The sequence below is a fragment of the Gouania willdenowi genome, chromosome 4 (assembly GCF_900634775.1).
Source record: "Gouania willdenowi chromosome 4, fGouWil2.1, whole genome shotgun sequence".
NCBI classification, from domain to species: Eukaryota; Metazoa; Chordata; class Actinopteri; order Blenniiformes; family Gobiesocidae; genus Gouania; species Gouania willdenowi.
The window spans coordinates 8,351,764-8,374,829 of record NC_041047.1 but is presented as its reverse complement, the minus strand read 5'-3'; the positions used below and the strand labels follow the sequence as shown (position 1 = coordinate 8,374,829).

Below are 23,066 nucleotides of genomic sequence, written 5' to 3'. Positions count from 1 at the left end.
CCATTGGTGTGAACGGAGTTGTCGCAACTTTCTCTCTAAACGGCTCTGGGTTGGTGACCGTTCCCACTGAAGTATATTTCCAAGTTTGCCAAGATGCATTTCGTACCTACAACGACAAAAACCTGAAGCACACTGAGGCTAAATATCTCTGTTGATTCTCCACTTTTGAAAGTTCGGAAATCATTTTAAGTGAGAAAATGACCATTTGATCCATTAAACTCATGGAAACACATTTCATGCCGACATTTCAGAGATTTTCAGAGACCCACCATTGTGCTACTGACTAAACTTTTTGTTAACTTCAAAACAAAAGCCCTATTTACAAAATTGTTAAAAACTAATGGAAGACAAGAAGAGATACTTTTATTTTGAAAAGGGGATGTTTGAATTTTAGCTTGAAGCCGGTCCCAGGACGATTTTACATTCTGTTCGCAAAGCATCATAGGGCGGTAGAGTATGACTACCGTGCATACTTAAAAAATGTCCCGATATAGCATACATCCGGGTATTTCTCACACACTCAATCTTTCACTATCCGATGGAAACGCACTGCATACTCATTTTAACATCAAACCTTGTATGAGTAGTATGCTAGTGTGCGATTTCGAACACAGCCTTTGTGTATTGTAGGGTATTGTACTACAGTCAAAAATACAAAATTTCAATCAAAGAAAAAAAGGGTTTAAATGCAAAAAAATAAACAAAATAAAATTTGAGACCCAAATAATTGAATAATTTGAACACTTTCTTTCTTTGATTGGAAAAGTTGTTTTTGATTGAAGTAAAAAAAAATTGGTTGAATAATTTTATTCGATCAAAAAAATATATATATATATATAAAAAAAAAAAAATCACCAATAAAAAAACATTTTCAATCAAAAATAAATATTTTGAATAAAAAAAGTGTTATAATGCAAAATAAATATTTGAGACCCAAATAATTGAATTTGAACACTTTTTTGAAAATATTTATTTTTGATTGAAGTAAAAAAAAATTTGATTGAATAATAAAGATACAAATATACCTCCCTACAGGAGGACCAATGGGAGGCGCTGTTTCTCTCCTATAATTTGCAACAGGAGGCAATTGATCATTTACACACACAAAGAGAGAGAGAGAGAGAGACTCAGCTGACATTTGCGTGGACAACACGCGTTTTATTGTCCCACGTCCACCGTCCTTCCTCCTGTCACTCAAATCTTCCTCAAAGTGCCTCAGTTCCAGCATCATCATCATCATCATCATCACCGTCGTCATCATCATGAGGCGGTAGTGTTGTGTCCGTGGACTTGGGCTGATAGAGAGACACCTGCTCTCCTCTGCTCTCTCTCTTTGTGTCTTCCATCTCTGCAGCGGGGCGAACCTGCGCCTCCTGCCGCGCTCCGCAGCTCCTCCTCGGTCACGGTCGACCCACAGCGGCCGCCGCTCCCACCGGGTCACAAACTGAAGCTTTGTTGAAATATTGATATCCGGGGATATACTAAGGAGTTTGGATTTAATTCAAAGGATGCGGGTCCCGGTGCTCTTCCCGGTGCTGCTGAGCCTGTTCGCGGCTCCTGGAGCTCCGGCCGGGGCGGAGAGGAGCTGCGCCGACCTGCGGAAGCTCTACAGCGGGAAAGGATTCCCTCAGACCGAGGTGCCTCAGACGGAGATATCCGGTGAGTGGAAAGTCAGTTTTACGCTTATCAAAGTACCAAAAAAGATGAACAAAAAATTAGTCAGAGGCTTTTATTCATATTGATTTAAGAAGAAAAAAAAAATCATTCAAATTTATTTGGTTATTGTGTAGGCATGCAGTTTGTTTGCTATACTTTTTTTTTTTTTTTTTTAATGAATCTGCTTTCCAAATTACTTAAATGTTCAAAATCATATATTTACTGACTTATGCATTTTTTTTCCCCACATGTTTTTGAAAGGCATAATTTTTATGTCATTAAAGCTTCTTTTTAAGTTTTAAATGACATCCCATTGTTTCTATAAGAGAGATAATGGTTTGCAGCATCCCTCCCATTGCCTCTCCCATTCCTGACTGTGAGCATATCTAGTTATTATGAGCCTCCCAGTTCATATAAGACACTCCCATTCATCTCTATCCTACAGTGTTTTCTGCATTGTCTGCTCAGAGTTGTTGTTGTTTTTGCTGCATTTATGAATGCTATCCCACACAGTATCTGATAAAAACATAATAGAATGGTTTGTGCATGCAGGCCAGGGTCTTTTTTTATCATTATAGTTGTTGTTTTGCTATTGGCTTGCAGGTGTGCCATATGTGCACATGTAGTAGATGCTGAAATCAGCCTGCTGTTTCATTTACATAAACTAATAATGCAGCCTAGCCCGGGGCAGTTTCTCTTAGCTAAGGCTCAGCAGTCACACATTATAACCTGAAAGATATAAGAAATGTACGGAAGCGGGTTAGGGCCATTTTTGATGGAGAAAATGATTTTGGGCAAATCAATAATAAGGTCAAAATGTAGAGATTAAAGTGGAAAAAACAAGATTAAAGAGGAAAATTTGAAAATAAACTCCAAATACAATATTGTGATAAAAGTCAAAGGTTTGCCATTAAAGTAAAATCTGCGGGCTATGACCAATTCACCATGTACGACAACAGTCTCCATTAAACTGGCCCTAATCTGTTTCCGTTGATCCTCAATAGCCACAGACGGACTGAATGCTCCACTTTTTCCAAACTTCACTGGTTTTTCCTTCTAAACAGAAACAGTTACTGTCAATATCTCTTTAAAGTCCTTAAAGAGATTACAATGTTGTGTTTGTAAGCTAAAAAGAAATAATCTCTTTGTTATTAAACCCAATTTTGAAGTATAGTTTCACGCATTCATCGATACATGGCATTTTGTAGATGGCCACAACCTGCTGTTTCTTTTGTCATATGGGGAATTGGCCCTTGTCAGCTTCCGTAGATTGTACTTCATTAGCAGACCTTTGACTTTTATCACAATATTGTGTTTTCAGTTCATTTTTGAAATTTCAACTTTCATCTTGACATTCAACTTTATTCTTGATTTGTCAAAAAATGTATTGGCCGTAATCTGCTTCTGTAGAAAAGACTGTTTCCAATCATGGTTTGGTGTGTTTTCTTGGCCTGGCCCGGCTGTCAATAACTCATCCAACTGTAATCAGGCAATCACACATTTGATCAATCAGTCAGTCACGTCAAGTAATCAGTCAGCCTGAGATTAAACATCAAAGTCTCTCCAAGTCCTGTCCAATAAATGCTGATTAAACTGTCTTGGGTTGTGAGAAAAGTACAATTGAGTGGTTTTCCCCTTCAAGGCGATCGTCTGTCATTGTCTCTTTCTCCATTGAGCTCCAAGATGCACAGAAGGCAGCGGAGATGAGTATGAAAAGGGAGTCAAAGGGGAGGTGTGTTCATGTGCTCATGGATTGAAAGTCATTTCACCAGGTGTCAAAGAGAAAGCTTGGGTATTTGAGGGAGAGTTGACGACATTCAACGTGTTTACATGTATGAATAGTAGAGGGATAAAGAGGAAGGACATTAAACGTAGAGGAATTGGACGGTAATAGACACAGACATTGAGGCAAGTTGACAGGGACTGAGAAGGCGAGTCACACAAGGTCTCCGTCTCTGTCTGTATTTCACAGACAATTCCATTAAACACCCCTTCCCAAACTGACAGGTGAAAAACACCTTGTTTTGGTCACCTGGACTTTAATCTGTTTCAGTTATTTAAAACTGACGGATAAAAACAGGAAGATGTCAACAGGTGATGTCTGAATGTCTCCTGAAAATTGATCTTTTTCACATCACTGCCGTACATTAGTTAAAGAAGAGTTTTCTCTGCTTAATAGACCTTTATTATCCCATTTAGTTTTATCTCAAATGCTAAAAAAGAACATAGCGTTAGACTGTAATATTTGCTGTCTCTAAATACACCAAGTCGGTAAAGCCGTGGTAGGTACCAAAAACGAATTTTTTATTATTATTTTTTTATCTAAAAGTTTGCTCAGAATGCCATTTTAAAAACAACTATAGAGAGTAATGATGGAATGAGTGATAACATACATTTTAAAGAATCTCATATTGTCAGTAAGTGGAATTAAACAGTATTTAGTGCCGACCAAATAGATATAAAACCTCATATTTGTAATGCTTTCATTTCATTTTCCACTCTCTCTCTTTTCTTTCTAGTACCCCCTGTAATGCCATTGATATCCCCTAGGGGTACGCGTACCCCCATTTGAGAAACTGCTGTATAATGAATGTACTGACTAGGCTTACAGGATGCTGAACCTTCTTCTAGTCAATAAAATGCAGTGCATCATCAGTGGTTTTCTCAATTAATTTCTGCTTATGTAGCCAATGCCTCATTGATTATTATGTATGTAATATTTCAACCATTTCTTTTTTTATGACTAATATTAACTTTTACAGCCAGAGGCTTTAAATAGTCATTAGTTCTGGTTTGGACTCTTAATGGACTACATCTTGCACTATGTAAATCATTACAAAGAAACTGAGGGCCCTATTTTGATTGTACATTTGCACCATGTTATATAGGGCATTGGACCATTCAATCTTAATCACAATACGTTGGTGGCAATTTGATTTATGTTGCGATTCGGATTTATTGAAATATAATTTGATTGTAACACTAACACAATTCTTATTCAAATTTCTTCCCTTATCCAAAAACAGAAGTTGAATCATTCTCTTGCAGAAACAATATGAGTTTTATTTCCTTAATTTCCTAAAGTAGAATCATATACTTCATAAGTCAGTCAACTGTACACTCAAATAACTTTATTATTACTGTTCTAAATGATGTGACTGCACATTTTGTTATTTTTTACGAATTTTGAAGAAAAATATTGACAATTTTTACCTTTTTAAAAAATAAGATAAAGGTTACATTTTTTTCAGCCACACTTATCAGCTGTCATATGTTTGATTTATTTGTCATATAATTAGATTTTGCAGTAGATTTTTTAATGTTATTGAAATTGAGAGAGTTTAGATCTCATTTAATCTTGAGTGAGTTGAGAAAAGGTTAGCGGGGCACATTATTAGCGGTAAGACGATATTTTACAATTCAGATGTGACGTAGTGATGTTGTTTTGGAGCATTTCGCTCAGGTTTCTTATTCCTGGTCCTAGAGAGGCAGTGCATACTTTAAGTGTCTTAATGCTCCAACAAGCTGGAATCTAATGACTGTGATTAGTCTAAAGCTGCTAATCTAGCTGCTGAAATCCCTTTCTTTAAAATCTGTTTTTTTTATCAAAAACAGGTTCAAACAAAACATGGATGATTATAATTACAATATAGGTAATAGGTTTTATTAATATTGATAATAAAGGCTGTCTTTTGTTCTTCAGAACAAGGGTTCTCAAACTTGTTGGTCGGGACCCCATTTGGGGTTGTGAGACACTGGGAGGGGGGTCTCCAGATGCCTTCAAGAAACTAAGAATATTTTTTGAACAATTTGAGCCCATTTTTGCTTATTTTTCTGTAACTACACAAAACTTGCCATATTTTTTTTTTTTTTTTTTTTTTTTTTTTTTTTTTTTTTTTTTTTTTTTTTAAAAAAAAAAAAAAAAAAAAAAAAAAAAAAAAAAAAAAAAAAAACTTGCCATATTTTAACCTATTTATCACTTTTTCTTGTCATATTTTTGCTCCTTTTAATGAATTTTTGCTACCTTACTCCCATTTCTGCCACTTCTCCATCAAATTTCAATGTCTTTACTGCACATTTTTAGGACATTTTTGGTACTTATAAACCCTTTTCCCACCTAATGTCACATGTTGAACCATTATTGCCACTTTTAACCTCTTTTCACCATATTTCATGCTTATTTTTGCCAATTTAACTACATTCAGCATTTGTCATGCCCATTATATGCCAGTTTAAGCTAAATGATCCTACTTTTTTCACTTCTGTTCCACTTTTAAACCAATATTGACACTTTGAATCCTTTTTACCACTTTTTCTGTCTGTTTTTGGCCACTCTTATTTGCAACTTGTAACCGATTTCTGTGGTTTTTAAAATCCCATTTCACCACCTTTTCCACCATTTTTGGTCACTCTTAACCCATTTTATGTTTAAATAAAACAAAGATTTACATCTTTAAAATGCCTATATGCTATGGTACAAATAATAATAAACTTCCTGGATTACAGTGGATATTATTTAGATAAATAAATAAATAAATGTGGTGATTATCACAGATTCATAGAACAATGGACCATCATTTTGCTGACTTTATGGATGGGCCCCAAAAAGTTTTTCTCCCCTTTATTCCCCCTTATAGATGGTCCTGTCTACACATGACTGTTCTTTAATGTTCATGTCTGTGTTCAACCACCCTCAGGTGCTGTGGAATTGAAAATGTTTAGAAGCACTGCTTTAGAAGATAAATATAGCTTGTTTTCTTTGCTCTTTTGTAGCCTGAGATGACGTTTTCCAGGCTAACCCGAGTGTGAGACCTGTGTTTGTAAGTAGATAAGATAAATATCATAATTCTGAATCACTGTCTGTGTAAGATGACCAGCAGATGCTCTAAATACCTTCCTGACGTTTTAAAAGAAAGCCTATTCTTCTCCGTCCTCACTTGTTCCTATTGTCTCGGTGGTTGAGCAGCACCTGAATGGAAGTCGTCTCCTCTGTTATCTAGCCTGCTGTCTGCTTCTCTTTGCGCCTAAAGCATTTCTGACTCTCATTCTGCCGTCTCACATGCTCAGAAGTTAAAGATGAGCTTGACGTCTCGTGTTCGTGTTCTTGTGTTTGTGCGCATATGTAGGTGTGTGTTTTAAAAACTCAGTGAAAGCCAAAACCTTCTTCAGGGAAGACACTTGGGTTTCATTCACACTTGCTTTGTTAGTGCGGCGCGCACACACCCAGGTGATCAGGTGACGCTTGGATGCTGAAGCAGCGCATATAGCCTGCAGAGCACACTTTTCAGTTTGTAGTACAAGGTATTGAGTTTAAAAGCAGCATTTTTGTTGGAGCGCATTATTCGGCAGAACATTTTGCCATATTCTTGCACATTGAGACACAGACAACGAGTGGAAAGTCCTCTTATTAAATGGTACACTGTGTTTTAGGCAGACAACCATTACACAAATTCCAGCCAGTTCTCTTTGCCTTCTTTTTGAATAAGATGTTAATTGTATATGTTTCATTCATTCAGACAATTGTTTTTCAGGAAATTTACTTTGATCTCCTGACATGTTGCAACTTTCAACTGCTAGTCTTCTTCAGAGGCGTCTGCTGACGGCTTTAATGTGTCCCTATTATTGAAACTGAAGACAATAAGAACTTGCTGGAATTTTCATACGGAATTGAAAGTCACATCAAATCGATCAGCAGATTAGCGTATATTGATACAGATTAGATTATATTGACTAGAGTAACAATCCAAAATAGATGCTCGGCTAAGTTAAAGGTGCAGCCCGCAAGATTTGAGCTCGCTAGACCTCGACTGTGTTCGAAATGGCACACACCGTACTATGCACTACAAACTCGTATATACTGTTCTATATACTATAAGTATGGTTAGGAGGATTAGTATGATTGCCTTTCCTACTGAAGTATTCTTCAAAGTTTTCCAAGATGCATTTTGAGCCTACAATGATAAAAACCTGAAGCACACTGAGGCTAAAAATCTCATATCTCTGTTAATTTGCCACATTTGAAAGTTCTGAAAACATTTTAAGTAAGAAAGTGACCAAGTAGAACATCAACATGTGGTCATTTGATCCATAAAACTTTTGGAAACACTTTTCATGCCAACATTTTAGAGATTTTCAGAGTCCCTCCATTGGGCTTCAAAACAAGAGCCCTATTTACAAAAGTGTTAAAAAACTAATAGAGAAGAAGAACAGATGCTTTTGTTTTGAAAAGGGGATGTTTGATATTTAGCTTGAAGCCAGTCCCAGGACGATTTTACGTTCCGCTCGCAATGCATTATGGGGCTGTTAGTATGACTAGTGTGCCCACCGTGCGTACTCTCCCAATATAGTATACATCTGGATATTTCTCGCATAATCAATCTTTCCATACTATCTAATGTAAACGCACTTCTAGGGATGTCCCAATACAACTTTTTCACTTCCGATACGATATCGATATTGCAGCCTTAATTGTTTGCCGATACCGATATCAATCCGATACGATATCAGCACGAATCATACAGTTATTATTTTGTAGTGTGGAATGTTTGAAACGGCTTGATCAAGTGATGTTAATCAAACAGAAAACAATAGTCAGCAACAGTAGGTATGAGAAAAACTGAGCCATTTATTATTAACCAATTGGTTACATATGTTTTAACCTTCAACATAATATCTACAGTATTCTACACAGGGAACGTGAGCTCGGTTTAGACTGTCGTGAGACAGGTTAGCTTTACCCTACTGATGATGTGTTGTTGCAATAGTAATCCTGAATAAAATATAATATAATATATATCGAGAGATTTTAGACGCAGGCCGATAAAATTCATTATTTTTCTGGCTGTTATCCGATATTTGTTCTATTTACTAAACACAATCAATTCTGTATCCGACTGTGTGTGCGTGCGTGCGTGCGTGCTACTGTCCTTCATCTGTCACACTTCCAATGCTCACTCAGGCGCTCACAGTACTTGTTGCCAAGTGGAACATCAAGTAGCAAGGGTGTGCCACCTCTAACATGCATGCACGCACACACACACACACACACACACACACATGCACACACACACACACACACACACACACGCACACACCCTTTGCATACTGGTGTCTCCTTGGTCCACTTCTGGATGGTCTTTGTAGTCCTCCTCAGATCTAGGAGTGCAAGGTCAAACGTGTAAATGTGTGTGCATGTGTGTTGTACACGCACATTCATGCCCAGTAGAGGACTTAAGTTGTTAAAATCTGAGCCGTGAATCTTTCATGATGTGTGAACAAGAGAGAGGAGAAAGATGGGTATAAGGAGCAGAATGAGAGGGCGAGTCGCGAGCCAAAGGAGGAGGCTCCGTATTTTCGATTCATCCCATCTTCACATAAACAAATGAATGTGGCCTCCACTTGTTTTATTTATTTATTTAGCTGTTTTTTGGGGGAAGAAGAGAAAGAAGACATAAGTCTCTGCTGTACGCTCAGTAAGTTTTCTGAACTTGTGAAAAGTTGTTCTAAGATTAGCAATCTTTAGTCTTTCTTTAGAGCTAATTCAATCAATGTTCAGTTTCTTGTTGCTTTGCTTTGACCACCTTTGATGTATATCTTTTGTAGTGTTGGTGGATAACTACTACACTGCATGTTTTCGTTGGGCTTAAACTTGCTTCACAGCCAGCAAACTCAATGAGGCCTGATGACAAGAAATAAAACAGAATAGAAAAAAGTCCTTTCTCTGAGGACTGTAGCATAGTTTGTCACCAGGCAAGGCTGTGGCTAATAGCTTTAGCCTTGGGGAAAGCTTGTCCCACCCATGCTAGTTTTCTGACTAGATTAAGTTATGCATGATTTGTTCATGATCGATTCATATTTGTGGCATTTTTGTTAGTAATTTTAAGAAACTGCTATCAGGAGGTTTAGGCAGAGATACAGAAGCAGCAAATCATCATTACTGGTGACACTTTTTCACACAGGGCCATGTAGCTTTGGATTTTTTTCTTCCTCATTAATAAAACCATTCATTTAAAATCTGCATTTTGTGTTTACTTGTGTTGTCTTTGACTAATGTTTAAATTTGTTTGATGATCTGAATCATTTAAGTGTGGAAAACATGCAAAAAAGTACGAAATCAGGAGGAAAGCACTTTTTCACACCACTGTATATCTTTTCAAAGTAATTAGTCTTACTGGTATTTATTGATTAAATGCACTTATTGACTTTCTTTTTCATTAAACATTGTAAACGTTGCATTTTGTACCCAACTTGCTTATCCAAGGCATTCTCTGTTTTCCTCCAAGTCATTCATTCACACATTTACAGGCACTAATTGTAATCAAGGTGCCAAATACAGGAGTACCTTGTGCTCAATACCTGGCTCGAGATCAAACTTTATTGATTTGTTGAAAGGCTGTTGTCTATGCTTTTATTTTTAATGGCAAAGTCTTTTATTCTCATTTCAAACAAGACTCCTTTCTTAGTTTTAAAGGCCATCAGCACTGCCTAATGTCTATTTGTGAGGTAGTGTATGGATGAATAATGGTTTGGGATGTTCTGGTAAAACAACTCCAGTTTAACAATGCAACGTCAATGAAGCATATCTAACAGGCCCCTGCACTGAAGACTTTCAAATCCTGCTTTAAATCCACTTTTACTCTTTGGCTTTTAATTCACCTTGATATTTTATTTTATTTTATTTATTTATTTATTTTTTTTTGGGGGGGGGGGGTTAGCTCTGTTTATATGTGTTTAATTTCATTATGTTATTGTTTGTTACCAAGGCAGCAGGAAATCAACAGTTAGAATGTTTTGTTGATTGTAACCATGACAACAGAAAAGAAGCCAATGGAGGAGATGAAAGCCAAATCACTTCAAAGTACCTGGATTCTTCTATCTTAGAACAAACAGCTTAAAGCCTTAACAACTCCACTGTTTTGTTGAATATTATCTTGCTTTTTTGTCCTGAAACGTTGACAATGGATCAAAAACCAGCGATGAACATTACTTTTGGTGACTTTGGGGATTCTGAGCCCTTATTTGACAAAACCAGCGAGGTGTCATTCCACCAACCAGAGCAAGATCATAGGAAGAAGGTAAAGATGCAGAAGATGAAGGTAGACAAACCATCATCTCCTGGAGACACGGGTGATGATGAACAAGTCAACCATCCACCAGTTACCGTACCAGTGAGTCCCTGTGAACCAGGCTGCACACTGGTACCTGACCAAGCACCACCAGAGTGTATCACATGTGAAGAGATGACATACAAGGCATCCTTTACAAGGTACCAGATGGAAATACGAGACAGGAACCTGGACCACCTCAAACTGGCTCTGGACGTTTCCAGAAAGGAGTTCCATGAGCAGGAAGAACAATGGGAAGAGGAACGAACGATGATGATGAAGAAGGAAATAGAATCAGATTTCATGGTTGAAATCCAGGAGGAGGAAATCTCCAAGCTCAAGCTTAGCCTGGACCAATGGAAACAAGAGTTTCGCCGAGGTGAGTCTAACCAGATGAAGATGCTGAAGTGGCAGCGGGAAACCACCTCCATCCTTCAGCGTCAGAATCAGCAGATCTTCAATCTCACACACTCACTGGATCAGACCAAAGAACAAGTAGAGGAGCAAACCAGGGAGCTTCAGCACCAGGAAACAACAGTGAGTCATTATCTCATTTATTCAATTTTTATTTACTTGGTTTTTTTAACGACGCTTTTACAAATTGAATTTTGTTGTCACATTTATTTAGAAATTAAACTAAATTCTATCAGTACAAAAATTAAATATTAATACAAACTTCTGATAATAAAGTAATGATATTAATATACAATAATTGTTCTAAAGCACAATAATATAAAATGTTTTTACTGCTGATTTTAATGTTCTTGTTGATTTTTTAAAGCGTTAAATATTTTCTGTTGCACTTTTTAATCATGTAAAGCACATTGAGTTGCCTTGTGTATGAAATGCACTATACTAATAAATGTGTCTTGTCTGATTCTAATCTCCACACAGATATTAGAAGCTCAGAAGAACGTCATCATCAAAGACGAAGAGCTGAAAGTGAAGGATCTCCTCGTGCGTGAGCAGAACATTGAAAAGGACGTTCTGAGGGCCGATCTCAGGCAGGCGCAGGAGAAATTAAAAAGTCAAAGTGATCAACACGAGCAACTGTTGGAGGTGAACGCCAACATGTTAGAAGTGGTGAAATCGAAGGAGCAGGCCTACTGCAGTCTGGAGGAGCAGGTGAAAGAAAAGGTGACCATGCTGAAGAACGCCCTGATCGTAACACAGAACCAACTGAAAGCCAAAGATGTGGAATTAGAAGAAGAACGGTCCAGCCACGCTAAAAAGAAACCACTACGGAAAAGAATCCTCCAGTGGTTTAAGAGGAAAACCAAACGTTAGAACAATACAAACCCCATGATGATTTAAAACATTCCTCTCCCTCCTTTTCTCCCTCTAATGCAGGAAAAAACTTTTATAAAGAAAAAAAAAGATAAAATAACAAATGAATAAAAAAAATGTTTGTAAAAATAATTGTTTTGTGTTGAACTGAGTTATTAAGTTGGGTCAGACCATGAAAATCATAGTATAATAACTATTGACCTCAAGAATTCTGACTTTAAACTAAAAATGCTGACTTTTTTCTCAGAATTCTGACTTTAAACTGAGAAGTCTGACTTTAAAGTCAAAATTCTGACATTTTTCTGGCTTTCATTTCAGAATTCAGAAATTTTTCCTCAGAATTCCCACAAAAGGGAATTGGTAATGCACTGCACACTGTTTTTGTAAACTCTCAATGAACAATTTATGTCAAATTTGTGTTTAAATTCTGTTAGCTCCATGAATTTTTATTCCATCGTTGTGCTCTATTGTTGTTTTTTTCACAGGATTCTGAACAAAATGTTGTAGTTGGACAAAGGGGGCAGGGGCGCAAATCCCGGTGGGGGATGCAGGGGTCGTGTCGCCCCCAAAAAAATCCCATTGTAAACACTAATTAAAAAAAAAATTACAGTATAGTAACCTTGATTTACTTTAAAATCAACAGTTTTTACATTAATTTTTACTTGTGATGCTTTTATACTGGCCATGTAGTTCATAGTGCTGTGGACTTGTAGCTACACATTCACGCCAAAACATTTTGTATTTGTAAAGTTTTGTATATTTCTATGTTTTGTGGCATATTCAATTGCACTTAATAGTTTGTGTAAAGGTTGTGTATTCACTAGGTGTGTAAGTAAGTAAGTAAGTAGTTTGTTTATAAAGCACTTTTTGCAGATAAAATCACAAAGTGCTGTACAGAGTTGTGGTAAGAGTACAGGTGCAACACAATAGAATAATAAAACAAGAGTGCATAAACATCATAAGAACAGCAACATTAAAGGACAAATAAAAATTAAAATCCAGTTAACTAAAAGCTTTACTGTAAAGTGCAGTCTTCAGCAGTTTTTTAAAAGTGTCCACACAGTTGAGCTCCCTGAGAGACTGGTGCAGGTTATTCCAGAGTCTGGGAGCTACAGCCTGGAACGCCAGGTCTCCTCTGGTCTTAAATTTGTAAATGAGGATGTCAGTGAACGCATCATCAAACCCTGTTAAACTGTTTCACTCCTCAATGCATTTTAGATGGAAGTTCATTGCACTTTATTTTAAAACATACTGGGCATTTTTCTAGATGTATGTGGTTAATTTTATTTTTATTTTTTTTAGAATTTAAGAACTTAACAGAATTATAATCTGTTGGTGAAGCAAAAATTAAACTTTTTGGAAAAATGTAATTCAACAGTTTGATAACAAGGCAAATGTATTAGTATAGCACATTTCAAACACAAGGCAACTCAATGTGCTATACATGATCAAAAAGTGCAACAGAAAACATTCAACAGCTTAAAAATCAATAAGAACAATAATATCAGCAGCAACAACATTTAAAATCACCACTAAAAACATTTAAAATCATCAGTAAAAACATTTAAAATCACCACTAAAAACATTTAAAATCATCAGTAAAAACATTTAAAATCACCACTAAAAACATTTAAAATCATCAGTAAAAACATTTAAAATCACCACTAAAAACATTTAAAATCATCAGTAAAAACATTTAAAATCATCAGTAAAAAACATTTAAAATCATCAGTAAAAAAACATTTAAAATCATCAGTAAAAACATTTATAATCACCACTAAAATCATTTATAATCACCACTAAAAACATTTAAAATCATTAGTAAAAACATTTAAAATCATCAGTAAAAAAACATTTAAAATCATCAGTAAAAACATTTAAAATCACCACTAAAAACATTTAAAATCATCAGTAAAAACATTTAAAATCATCAGTAAAAACATTTAAAATCACCACTAAAAATATTTAAAATCATCAGTAAAAACATTTAAAATCATCAGTAAAAACATTTAAAATCATCACTAAAAACATTTAAAATCATCAGTAAAAAACATTTAAAATCATCAGTAAAAACATTTAAAATCATCACTAAAAACATTTAAAATCATCAGTAAAAACATTTAAATTCCAGGTATGTTGGATGTAAGGGAAGGGAATTGACAATAAGATTAAATTCCCTCTCACCCAAATAGAATAATGTCAAACTGATGAATGCAAAGGTTAAAGTCAGACCGCCTCCCACTACATCTCCATGACTGTCACGTGTTATAGTACCAGCGGCTGGAGAAATAAGAAATGGGCCGAGGAGTAAAAGCACAAACCGTTCGATGGCCCCGACATCAATCTTCGCACATAAAAATCAATGTTGTACAAATCAGTATCTCTTCTCTATAACCTCGGCCTCATTCTCGTCACACCTCCCTGCTTTCTGCCCCAGCTCAACGCCTCCTCTCTTTCATCTCCACCTTCCTTCTTCTTATAGGACGCTTGACATTCATCTCCTGATCTCATCTTTTCCTCCTTTTCTTCCTCCACCTTCGCCTCATCGTCATCCTCCGTGGGCTGACTTTCCATCTGTTTTTCTAAATGAAAAGATGAGTAGTTGCGTTTGATGTGGTAAATGCGGTGGTTGCTTGGCTGCTTTATGAGTCAACACACGGCAAAACGGGACACATACACACACAGGATGGGGGCTTAATTGGTTAGGTCAGTGTTAGTGTGGGATCATCAGGTGGGCCAGGGAAACAGTTACTATTTACTTACTCCAAAGATGTGTGGTTGTAATTAGGTTTGTTTATTTTCTAAAGTTATAAAACATGTTAAATGTGCCTCAATTTCAGTTAGTTCAGTAGACGGGAGAAGGAGCTGAACCAAACTTTTTATCTTTGTGCTAATGTTTGCTGAAAATCTCCACACATCTTCAGAGACGAAACATCCCAGAGTCATTTAAAAAATGCTTAAGAGGGATTTTTTTAAGTAATTGTTCTAAATAACTGTATTTTTAGATGCTTCAGAAGTCAAAATGGTCTGCTCAAAACGTGGCAAATCTCACAAGATTCAGCAGGACTGAGCAGTCTCATGAGATGTCCTAGCCTGAAAATGTGTACGATATACACAAGTTTGTTTGTTTGTGTCTTCCAAATACTTGCTACACATTCACAGGAAGTTAATTCTGTGTTCAATACATAAAAAAATCTTATCCAGATCCAGAGAAACAGTGCTCATTAATACTCAAAATTAAAGTGGACATGTCAAATAATATTTTTGTTCCTGTGGGTTCAAACAACAATTTGAACCCAATTTATTTGAAGGGACAATGCATAGAGACATTAAGATCATAAAAGACAAAGATGTTCTACACCAGAGTATAGCTAAACAGCTAGTTCCCATCTGTAGTCCCATTCAGCATTTCAGCGTCCTTCGTGCAGTGCTATGTATGTATTTTCTACAGTCTATGTATGTACCGGTGAACGCTCCACCCCCACGCTCTGTCTCGTGTTTATAAAGCACCCACCCACTCCGTAGCTGAGTTTGTGGGTGCTTTACGTCACCGTGCGAGGAGGAGGAAGTCAGTGTCCCGTCTATAGACATGGCCACTCATGAATATGCATAAGTTGGCCGCAAATCAGCCTCTTTGTATAGAGTTGCTCAGAAAGTGACTTTTCAGAAGCTAAAACTCTGGAAAACAGGGGAGTTTGGGGAAAAAAAACCTCAAATACTATGTTTATGGGGTTCTTTGAACAAATGGAGATGGGTGAAAAAGTATATACTGTGTACTATAAATATGATTAGGATGATGACCGTTCCCACTAAAGTATATTTTGAAGTTTCCCGTTTTGGAGATTTTTGGAGACTCGCCATTGTGCTACTAACTAAACTTCTGGTTAACTTTTAAAGTTTGACTTTTAGTTTGAAGCCAGTCCCAAGACCATTTTACGTTCCGCTCGCAAAGCATCAGGGTGTGGTTGAGTATGAATAGTGTGCCAACCGTACATACATTTCCAGATATACAGTAGTATACATTGGGGTATTTCTTGCGTATTCAATTCTTCCATAGTATCTAATGTAAACAGACTCCATACTAATTTTGAAGTCAGACTTTGTATGAGTAGTACGTTAAATTCTAACATTTCTCCTTTGTATTTCAGGGGAAACTGCAAATTGCATAATAAAAGCCACACGGCCCCCATGGTTATTGGTGTGTCACTGCTTCATTTTGGTCCATTTCTGGAAGCTTTGAAAATACATACAAAATGAAAGTAAAGACAGAAGGCTTATACGGGTACTTAACCTCGAATGTAATTGACCATAGCTTTTATATTAGTCTGTGTATTTGAAAAATGTCCTTTTGATCCAATCTCCTCAACCTGTCAGGCTTTCCATTTTGTTTTCTGCAAACAAGCCATGCTCTGCTTTAATGCAGTCACTACTAGTGCTCGTTGTGTCCTAACTGAGAGGTCAGCCCCACACATGCGTGCACACTCGCGGCACTGATAGGATCACCTTTGGAGAGCATTACCAGTGGTAGATCTCTCTGAGTGTGACTCGGTGTCTGCGGTAGGGTGAATCTGTCATGACACATGGAGGTGACGCAAACAAAGCTGGCAGCGGGTTCCTGCTGCAGCTCACGGAAGCTCTCATCCCTCAAACGATGGATGTTAGTGGAGTAAAACCATGATTGACTTTAAGGCCAACAAGTGGATGTAAAAAGGTCAAATTTATGAGACATCTTACCATAGCCTTCACACGGCATTGCACATTGCACACCGACTCCCAGCTGCTTCTCAAACACTCCTGATGATGTCGTGAAAGGTGTGGTATGCTAATGTTGAACCTTCCACTAATGCATTGCTTCTCAAAGTGTGTGGCGCGCCCCCTGGTGAGGAATAAAGGTACGACAGGTGGGGTGTGACAAACGGGGACATTTTCGATTTTATGCCAATCTTCATTGATCAATGAAAGATCATTAACACTAAACTAAATGCCTATACACAAAGAAAGTAATAATGAATAGCCTAAAAATGTAGCAGAAATTCAGCGTATTAAATTATTAGACGGTATTAGATCTAGACTGGGAACAAAATGTTACATGGAACTTAGTGCAAAAATAATGTTTTACGTCGCCATGTATTTCACAAAGTGGAACAATCATTTAGTTTTCTTAAGCTTTTTGGCACAGATTGCAAACAATGTTTCGTTATTTCATGTATTTTTGACTACTGGACTTTTACATTTGTTTTTTATGCAGGTGATTAGTTTAATTTAGTTTTTACTTGTTCCATTTAGTAGTTACAAGGGGTTGAACAGACTAGTGGATTAGTTGACTAGTCGACTTTAGTGTTGTCTCGCGACTGTCCACGTGACGTCAGCTAGTCGCAGTACCTGACTTTTGCTCAAGATGGTGGCGCAACACAGCAAACGAGGGTCCTAGTACCCCTGCAGGCAAGGCAGCAACATCAAGTGGTTATCGCTCCTTCCTGGTTTGTGCTCAAACTGCAGCTGATAGGCAGATACTACGGCTAATATACATGCTAACGTTAGCTGTAGTGGTAACATGTCTGTGTATAAAGCAGATCTGGAAAACATCAGCAGCACAGGGCGGTGGCTCCATTAGCGGGGGAAGACCGCTGATGTGCCAAAATCTGTGACCCGAAGAAATCTGTGACGGGAGGTGGCGACAGTTTCAACCCCTGCAGCTTTTTGGTGGACATTTACTCCCCCTTAAACGAATTATTCTCCAGTCTGCATTTACTTCACCCACCAGCGCGTCATAAGGGGGAGTAAATAGCTCCTTAATAGCTGCGAAGTGGTTTATGCAGTTGATGTAGCACTCTTCTTCTCTACCGCCGAGAAGCCGCAGCAGTCACAGATTTTTTCGGGTCACAGACTTTGGCACAACACCGGCTTCGGTGAAGGAAGCCAAAGCTACAGTAAAAACAGCCCAAACAAAGTCTAAACATCCGGCTCTGTCGAAGCCTTGGGATTTAACAGTTACTGTAGACTCACGGTAGGTGAAACAGCAGTGTTCCTGGCTTTACTTAGCTTCTATAGCATGTACCGTGCCCCAGGGACTGGCGGTGTTGTGCCAAAATCTGTGACCCGAAAAAATCTGTGACCGCTGCGGCTTCTCGGCGGTAGAGAAGTGCTATGTCAACTGCATAAACCTCTTCGTAGCTATGAAAGAGCTACTGTATTTGCTCCCCCTAAAACATGATGCTTCGGTGGGTGAAGTAAATGCAGATCGGAGAAGAATTACAAACGTGTTTAAGGGGGAGCAAATGTCCGCCGAGAAGCCACAGGGATAGGAACTGTCACCACCTGCGGTCACAAATTTTTTCGAGTCACAGATTTTGATACAACACCGGCACTCGGCTGCCACTTGGCTCGGCTTTGGCTCTTGGTGACTTCATCGACTAGTCGACGTCGACTCGACAAGTATGCACATGAAGTCGATCTTTAAAATTATGAAGTTGTTCAACCCTGAGTAGTTACTTGTTCCGTGGATTATTTGGGGGGGCAATGGGCGCAGGTGGGCCTTAAAAGTTCATCGTCGTTCAAGGTGAGGAACACCCTTAAAAAGTTTGAGAACCACTGCACTCATCTAAAGGATATACTGCAGTGAAAATCATATTTTTTTAATGTGGTTCTGCATGTGTGGCTTTAAAAAAGGTCTACAATTAGTCTTTGCTGCTCTTCTCTCACTTTTCATCATTTTAACCTCCAGAGTGTATGACTCGGAGCTTATTTCACGTAATGCTTTTTTATTGTTATCCTCTTTCATTTTCAATTTATTATATATTTTATTATGTTGGGAGTGATGGAGGTTTATTTGATGGAGATATAGTGAATGGTTTTAAAATTACTTCCTGGCTCATAACATTTTGAAGTACATGGGTTTCCATGCAACTTATTCAAAAAGCATATTATCCGCTGCAACCTCCCACACACTACTTACAGATTCCCAGTCATGGTCACCGTGGGAGACTTTTAATGAATTTTTGAGTTCAGGCATCAAGGAAATGATAAAAGAGGTGCTCAATCATGCTTTGCTCCATCTTGACATGATGCGACACAAGCAATAGTGAAATGTAATAATTATGTAGTTGTTGTTTTGTTTCCCTGAGGTAAACATTTCTTCTTCTTTCTTTTTTCTGCAACTAAAGACACAAAGAGCAGTTTTAAATGGCAGAGACTACAAAGGTCAAAGTAACTTGGATCGAATCTGATGGAATCTCCAGAAATTATCGGGATACATTTTTTAGTCTATATCGCCCATCCCTAATTTCCTCTTACTGCTCTCCGTCGTCCGTTACTGAGTCTGTTGTTAGCGCTGTGAGCCACGAATCCATAAACACTGTCAACTTGGGCAAAATCCAACTTGCCCGTTTGGAGCTGACTTTTTTTTGAAAGCAAAGGCTACTGGATTATTTAAAAAATGTCAGAATATTCAATAAGCATTTGCTTTCTTTAAAAAACATTGTCTAAAAATTTTGGAGTGAAAAACTCAACCACATTTGATATTCGGTATTCCGCCAAGCGTTTATATTTTATTCGGCTTCGGCCACAAATTTTCATTTTGGTGCATCCCTATGCAAAACTTGAAAATTGTGCATACTGATGTCCTCCCGGCTACTGAGATTATAGCCTCCTGCTGAGAAAGGTCAACGGTGTGGGTTCTACCTCCAGCGTGCTCTATTAACCCCTCCTCCACTCACTTTCACAATCACACACATTCATGTGTTAGCGCCTCATGTTCCCACCTTCTTATCACCACCATCGGTGTGCGGCTGGATTACTGGATGTTGTCTAATCTCTTGCTAATCCTCGCCTGGTAATCTCTGTGTTAACTGCTCTTAGCACACAGCATGATTTACAGCTCTCCAACCAGACTGAACGTACAACACACACGGTCAATGGGGTCATACCATATTGAAAAAAAGTCTTTTACATTCGCTGCCAATTTAAATACTCATTTTCAATTGGTGTGTCATGTGCTGATTAAGCAATCTTGTATCTTTTCACCTGAATAAGGGCAAATCTAAGGTGTTAAACAACTTGAGATTAAATTCAAACCAAGTTGTTATCCACACAGTAGCACTAAATTAATGCGCTTACTCAAACAGATGCTGAGTCTTTGGGGCAGGGCAGCAGTTGGCACATGTATTTTTTTTTTCCCTCATAAACTTCCAAAGGAAAGTACAAGGAGCTTTTAACTGCTCCCTGAAATGACATAGAATTATGTTATTATAGCATTGAAGGGGAACACACACACACACACACACACACACACTGGGCAGCAGAGAAGGCTCAACTCTGAGGTGGTAAGATATTTTTAGCATAGAGGCTCACCCTTAATGCTGTCTCTACACCTTATAACACATATGTACTGACCTAAGTTTACTTCATCATAATATTTCAACCTTTCTGTCTTATTTTGGCTCTTTTTCAGGAACTTACATTAATCGATGTTAGTTTGATTGAACGTTCATATTACAGAACTTTCACTCCCAGTACCAACTAGTGGAACCATAAGTGGTTTTATAAAAATTAAAAAAAATCAGCAGCCAGATAATCCCGACCACTGATCGCCATTTGATTCATTTATACTTTATTTATTTGGTCTTATCTGACTGTACAATTCAATAATGGGAGCTTCAGAAAGCGGGTTTGATCTTTGAATGGATATTTTACGGTGGCTGGGAAGTGTCAAGTGAATGGATTTACAGAAACTAACACAAATGCAAAAAGGTCACGACACAAATGCAAAATGGCCACAACGGAAGTGTATCCGTAACGGAAGTGTTTCCGACGGACCGGTATTATGATATGATAGCCTGATATGAAAAATATAAGAGTATCCTAATCAACTTTGACTTACTTTCATACATATTTCGATGTCTTCTTCTTGTTCTTCTCTGTTCTGGCAGGTTAAAAACAACCGCCAGAAACGTGTCCGTCTGTAATACCGGTCCGTCCGGAAACCCGGTGGCTCCGCGGTATCCATGCACGAATGCAAACACGAATGCAAAATGGCCACAAAGTGTTGTGACCTTTTTGCATTTGTGTTCGTTTCTGTAAATGCATTCACCTGACACTTCCCAGCCACCGTTGCATGTTAGCTTCATGTCACCATGACTCAACACCCACACACCCACATTTTAATACACGGGAAAACATGTATTCATTCATGTATCACCAGCTCATCAGTTATTATGGAGCCTGTTAAACACAACATGTAGGCTGTATACTTTGTTGTGCAGACAAGATCTATCGGGAATTGAAAAAAATGAAGATTAAACTAAAAAATGTAATCTGATTGTGCCTCAACATGTGTTTGGATAAAGGTTATGGCAGTGTTTGTAGATATTCTCGCTTTCATGTCTTTTCTGATGAACGATATTAAGGAGTTTAAAAGGAATATTAAGTATCTACTTCCTACAGTTTTTTTAATCTGCTAATGGGAGCTCATTGATAATGCTGATTACTGGTATTTACACTCATTTCTGCACTTGTTTCAGAACACTTACAGATATGAACCCAACATGTGTGAGCTTGGAAGTATACACCTTACAAATTCCGTTCCAGAATACCCATTTCAGTATTATGTTTTTTTTAATTTGACATAAATGTTAATAGGGATGAATAAAGTTATATCTTGTAAATAACTATTTTTGTATGCATTAGAACCTTTAAATGGTGCGCTCAAGCTATAGCGAAATCTTGCAAGATTGAGCAGGAACATGGAGTCTCGGGGTTGGAGTTTTTATATGAAAATCTAGTTTGTTTATGTCTTAGAAACACTCGCTTCTCATTTAACCACTCGTTTTTTGTTCTTTATTTGTTTTTTAAAAAAGGTTATTCTTTCAAACAATTAGGGATCGACCGATATGGATTTCTCAGTGCCAATGCCGATACTAGTTTCTTTTCCATCAGCTTTAGCCGATGACCAATACGGACTGCCGATTTTCTTGAGCCGATATTTTGAGCCGATACTATTTTTGCTCCCTCAATTTACATCATAAAAATTACACAATGATGATAACAAATGGTATGAGTCTCAATTATAAAAAAAAGAACATTTATTGAAATTAATAAAGGTGAGGTAGAACGACAACAAGTAAAAAATATTTAACAAATATTAAAAACATATCTGCTGTCTGTAAATAATGCGGATTGGCGAACGCAGCAGCCCGCATCGGCCGATGCGATACAAAAACGCAAAAATCGGCCGATAATATCGGCCGGCCGATGTATTGGTCTATCACTACAAACAATGTTTGTGAGGGTTTCTGTATCATAAAAATATTTCTGTTTCAGGCAGTTTATTTTGTATTTATTTTGTAATCACGAAAAGTCCGAAGTCCTACAAATATTTTAGGTCACATTGTGTAACATTTTAGGATTTTTTTTTATCCATTATAATATTTCCTCTCTTTGGTTGTTTGTTGTCTATGCCACATATTAAAATGATCTTAATGTTGACGAAAATATTGAAGAAGACATTATTTTAAGAAAACATTATTTTATTAAAAAGACATTGACAGTGGTAGATAGTGCTGAAATTAAAGAATCAAAGTAAACATGCCAATGAACTGAGAAAAAAACAGGGAAACTTTCCTACTTCATTCAAAAACATCCCAAAGTTAAAGAGTTTCCCAATTCCCAAGAGAAGCTTCATATGTATTTTCTGTGGGAAAATGTGTTGAAACTGTTGCAAAACTAGCTTAGAGAATCACATCAAATATTTGCTGGAGTTTTAGAACTTTATATTCAACCCATTCACTCCTCCTTACTCTCCCCAATTCTTTATCTACTTTTCATCATAGAGCCTCTGCTTTCAGTGGATAATAAAAAGGTAAAAATGTACTTTAGGAGGAAGGCCATATGGAATGCTAAATCAGACACAGGTGCCTTCAAGCACTGAAGGCTGTGAGATGAAACCACGCAGAATCCCACAAACACATTTCCACACATGCACACACACTATTGTACCATCCAGGCTCTCATTTAGGCAGCAGT

General features: G+C 37.5%; 1 protein-coding gene across 2 annotated transcripts in view; it reads left to right on the top strand.

Annotated features, from left to right (window-relative positions):
• The first annotated feature begins 1,125 nt into the window (after positions 1–1,125).
• Positions 1,126–23,066, top strand: part of LOC114462450 (glypican-1-like) — a 54,064-nt gene continuing 32,123 nt past the window's right edge. For both annotated transcript variants that reach the window (XM_028445293.1, XM_028445294.1), the window contains exon 1: positions 1,126–1,659. In XM_028445293.1, the coding sequence (XP_028301094.1) occupies positions 1,509–1,659 (151 nt within the window). In that variant the 5' untranslated portion in view covers positions 1,126–1,508. The remainder of the gene's footprint in view (positions 1,660–23,066) is intronic.